The following is a 4,836-nucleotide window of genomic DNA, read 5'->3' as shown; positions in this document are numbered from 1 at the left end:
CTGAGAAGAAAAGTTATATACCATTTTACAAAATCCGTAATTATTATCGCGTAATTAAGAAAAACGTCTGAGCCAATAAGTGCACGGAGGAGCGGAAGGCCGGACTCGGCAGACATGCAAAATGGTGTATTTGTTGACATCTCTCAAGATCCGATAGCGAGAGGTGGAGTCACGCATCGATCGATGAGAGACGGCGGCGAGCGGGCAGCGGTGAGCGACATATGACACCGCGCCGAAAAAGTTTTTCTGGTGGTAGGAGAATAATACACCATTTTGCATGTCAGACTTTTCTTCTCAGTTTGACCCAATCTACTATAATCTTCGGAGTCGTCCAAATCGAATCCGACACCCTGTATTTAAAGGACCACGCACACAAACATTGGAAATCTGGGCACCGGTCAAATTTCTCCAAACTTTGGGATTTTTTAGCTTATGACCCCCCGATGAAAAGTCCTTATGGGTCCGAACCTCCAGGAAGTCATGGAAAAGAGTTATAGGGTATGGAAGTCGACGGAACATAAGTAATCGTGTATAGTACACGTTTTTACCCTTGAAATGTCTCGAATTCGAGGGGATCTATTAAGATAACTAATGGGACAAAACTTCTTGAACTTGGAGAGGACTATCTGATAGTCTGGCCCAATCTTGGCTATAAAGTCTAACTAGGGTCCGGTAGGGTCCAGTAAGGACCGAGCCAGGTTTTTATGATGGAAACCTGGATTCATCGCAGAATTAGATTCTGTGACTAGGAATATATTCAGATATGATACTAACATTTCATAACCGACCCGACCAAATAATCTTGTCTTAATTGGTAATTAAGGCAAGATCCGGTGTGGACCTGACCGGTTAAGGTAAGATCCGGTGTGGTTAAAGAAATGGGTCGAGGCCCCACCGAATATCATTAAGGCCCAAGAGATGTTCAACAGTAAAGATCCAATAAAAATAGGTCCCAACGAGGTAGATGCTCGTTTCCCTCTTGGAACCCAATAACCGCTGGGAATCAGATTGTAGATCTCTGATCATTTGCAATCAATTTGTTCCTAAATTCTTAGTAAGATTTTCATTAAAGTAAGAGATTTTCGTTTCCCAATTATTCACAAACAGTTCTTTTTAGAACTATTTTATCCATCAACTTACTTGAGTATCTCTTCCATCATGTTTCCAGAATTTTCGTTATTATTTATCAAGACTATTATTGGAGACTATCAGATAGTCCTCTCCAAGTTCAAGAAGTTTTGTCCCATTAGTTATCTTAATAGATCCCCTCGAATTCGAGACATTTCAAGGGTAAAAACGTGTACATATACTCGATTACTTATATTCCGTCGACTTCCATACCCCATAACTCTTTTCCATAACTTCCTGGAGGTTCGGACCCATAAGGACTTTTGATCGGGGGGTCATAAGCTAAAAAATTCTAAAGTTTGGAGAAATTTGACCGGTGCCCAGATTTCCAATGTTTGTGTGCGTGGTCCTTTAGTTCAAACTATAAAATATATAGAATATTATTACAGCTCTTTCTGTTACAAGCGACGTTATCGCGAATAATATATTTACTATTTCAGCTTTGTCCTGTGTGGTGGCTCTATCTGAAGACGTGGTGATCGGCGTGAACCGACTGTGACTAACCGAGTCGTCCAGGGTAGCACTTTCGATCCACGAATTGTAATATCGCACTACGTTCTCGTGATTCATTCGTGAGAGCAATTTCACTTCGCGCGTAATCTTCTTGTTCAGCTGCTTCTTCTTTGGATTCAATTCTATACGTTTGATAGCGTAGATACCGCCGTCTAATTTATTTCTCACTTTCAGAACGTCGCCGAAGGCCCCCTTTCCCAGCCACTTCAAGACCTCGAATTCGTTCTGTATTCGCGACTGCCTACCCAGCGCCAGCAAATGCAACTGAATATCGATATCCGGTTCTTCCGGCTCCAAATTCTTCTCCTTCTCGTCGTGATTCGGTTTAGAGGGCAATACACCTCGTTCCAATGGTATTTTTATAAAGCCATGTTGCTGCAATTGCTCCGCGGACCAACGCATTCTCTCGTCGTCGATGAGACACTTTGAAATGAAGTCCCTCAGATGAAGCTAAAGCAAATTACTTAATTCAGGATCACGGAACAATATTCAAAATATTCAAGGACATCTACGCTACACAAAGATCTACCTGTGGAATTGTTACTAGATCGATTTCCTCGCCAGATATGATAGTTCCTTTCAGTAGCGAAAGCAACAATATCCCGAATCTGTATATGTCCGCCTTTTTACCACCTCGGCCTTGAACCGTCGGAAAATCGTGCTCGGCCTTTGCCAAGGAATTCGAACGATACATGTCCGTCAGTCTCTTGTCTAAGGAGTAGTCGGATAGTTTCACAACACCCGCGTGGTCTATGTAAATGCTGGTGTCGCGCAAGTCTTTGTGCACCACATTATTCTCGTGGAGGTATCGCAACGCCTCGAGGACACCCGTCGCCAGATGCCTCAGCATGTCGACGTCGACCGGAATGTTTTCCATCAGGAAGAACGAGCACGTGGTGCCAACCTACTTTTACATACGTCAGATATCGTAAACGTGAAGACAATTTTCAGCTACGCGAAATATTACTATTCCAAGGAAATAACGTGCACGCATATTTACATACAACGAACTCTTGAAGCACGTAAATCACCACGCTATCGCTGTTCCTCGTGTACTTCATATTCAAGTAGTGCACGAGATTCGGATGATACAGCTTGTACAGGTGATTCAACTCCTGCTCCAGACTGGCGATCTGCTTGACGGTGTGATGCACGTCGACGCTCTCGTAAGCGGAGCAGCCGCCGTTCGCCATCGCGTATTTCAACGTCCACTCCGTGATGGCCAGCAGTTCTCCGGTGATCGTGTCCACGCCGGCGTACACCACGGAGCCCTTCGCGCTGTGTCCCAGGCATTTCCCCCGGTGCACCTGCCTCTCGCCCTTGTTGCTGTCGAAGTCGATGGACTTGATGCCTCTGTGCTCGCACAGCGACCCTTCGGAGCTCTCCGACGTGCTGGCGCATCGACGTCTGAAGCGGCTCGTCCCTCGCTCGTGCGGAGACGACGGTATGGACCGAGAGACAGCATCGGAATCCATAGCGAGTCGAACAGTCTCCTTTCGATTGCGCATCTCAGCCTTCAGGGCCGCCTGGCGCTTCTGTATGGCATCCTGCAGAACCTGGCAAAGTATCCACGATAATAAAAACTGAACACGACGCGCGGTCAAGATATCGCGGCACAAAATGTGTCAAGTCGCACCTGTCTCTCCTTGTCCTCCTTCATCTGCTTCTCCTGCATCTCGCACTGTATCTTCTCCTGATTCCGCGAAACCATCTCCTCGTAGAAGCTGCTGTAACCCGGTTTGTTATGCTTGTGCAGGTACATTCGTACGTGCTCGCAGAAGTCTAAAATCATAACTTCGCCTATCTTCTCCTGCGCCAGGTTCTCCAGCTCCGACGACAACACCGCCACCTGCTGATGAGATAACCCTCTGCTGTCTTGCAGCTGAATGGTCGGTGCACTGGTGACAAGTAAATCGTACAATGTAGGATGCCATAAAACGAAGAGGACGCAAAGTAGCCTGACTTACTTGTCGGGATATTTGTCGCAGCACACAATGTGTAAATCTGTCTGCGCATAGACTTCCGCCGGCCCAGACATGCCCTTCTGCGGCGTCAAGGTAATAACGATATCCAGCGACTGCCATCTCTTCTTGTTTCTGTTCTTCCTCAAGTCACGTAACTCGTCTCCAAAAATGGACTGTTGCAAACGACAAAATAGGATCGTTGAGTGAGGTAACAACATTAGACACATGTGTGTCTAACTAAGAGAACTGTAAGACAATCGTAAATGTTTACGACAATCTTTCTGCTTAAGCTCTTAAGTTTGGTTTCACCAACTTTGCTTAGCTTTAAGCTTAGCTTAATTTGTTCTGTTTTTCTCAACTGTTACTTTAAAAAGGCACAAACATGAATTAAAGTAAGATGAAAGTTAGGCAACGTTTGGTGAAACCGGACCTTACTCAGTCTCGTGTTCATTTCTACCAGTGCAGATCGAATTCAATCTTGATAGAACTTTTCGCCTTTGTCTAGTCCTACTATCTAAGAATTAGAAAAAGATAAACCGTAAGTTAGGCCGAGATTAAAGTTAATCTGCACTGATAAAAGTGGGCGTTAGTCATCGACATAAGGCAAGGCGAAAAATGTTGTTCTCTTTATGACTAAAACAGTCTTGAGTGTTTACGGATCGTCCTCTGGCATTAGCCTTTTCCGTAGCGCATCGCAATACCTTCAAGACCTCCAGTTCATTTTGTTGCCGGACCTTGCACGGTTCAACCTGAGACATCTTGCCACGTCGCTATTCGCCCATCGTATGCAGATCACAGAGTTGAAAGTCAAATGGAGTGATCTGCAAAAGAGGAGGAAAATCTCAATCTTAAACTCGCGTGTATATAATTTTAGCGTCGCGCCTCGTGGACGAATTCATATAACAAGAGCGGATAAGAACGGATTGCGGCTTCCCGGCGCTACTGCGACGCGTGTATAAACGTGTAAGATACACGCATAATCCGCAATTACGTGGATGATCGCGCCGAAGAAGGCCGCGAGCGATCGAAATCAGTAAATCTGTTCACCTGGACTTGCCGCACGGGGCTACATCGCGGCACGCTTCGAAATACTCGACACTCGATTCGGGAATATCAGCCGCTCAACCTCAATCAGCTTCGTGGTCCGCTCCGTCCGCTCCACGCTCTAACCATGACGTAAAAAGAAAGGTGGAGCAAACATTGAGGATGAGCAGTAGCGACCACAGTATAA

The 4,836-nt window shown here is 45.6% G+C and overlaps 1 protein-coding gene across 1 annotated transcript in view; it reads right to left on the bottom strand.

The window, feature by feature from the left end:
* The window catches only part of LOC105557638 (eukaryotic translation initiation factor 2-alpha kinase 4), an 11,704-nt gene extending 6,893 nt beyond the window's left edge, over positions 1-4,811 (bottom strand). Inside the window, exons 1-7 of the mRNA XM_012004932.1 lie at positions 4,653-4,811; positions 4,307-4,426; positions 3,609-3,778; positions 3,278-3,539; positions 2,646-3,197; positions 2,171-2,545; positions 1,561-2,091 (exon numbers count right to left, since the gene is read on the bottom strand). Of these exons, the coding sequence (XP_011860322.1) occupies positions 1,561-2,091; positions 2,171-2,545; positions 2,646-3,197; positions 3,278-3,539; positions 3,609-3,778; positions 4,307-4,363 (1,947 nt within the window). The 5' untranslated portion in view covers positions 4,364-4,426; positions 4,653-4,811. The remainder of the gene's footprint in view (positions 1-1,560; positions 2,092-2,170; positions 2,546-2,645; positions 3,198-3,277; positions 3,540-3,608; positions 3,779-4,306; positions 4,427-4,652) is intronic.
* Between the last annotated feature and the right edge of the window lie 25 nt (positions 4,812-4,836).

This window comes from Vollenhovia emeryi, unplaced genomic scaffold, assembly GCF_000949405.1.
Source record: "Vollenhovia emeryi isolate VEMERY1.0 unplaced genomic scaffold, V.emery_V1.0 DF939438.1, whole genome shotgun sequence".
In the NCBI taxonomy this organism is placed as follows: domain Eukaryota; kingdom Metazoa; phylum Arthropoda; class Insecta; order Hymenoptera; family Formicidae; genus Vollenhovia; species Vollenhovia emeryi.
This window is presented reverse-complemented; position numbering and strand designations above follow the sequence as displayed.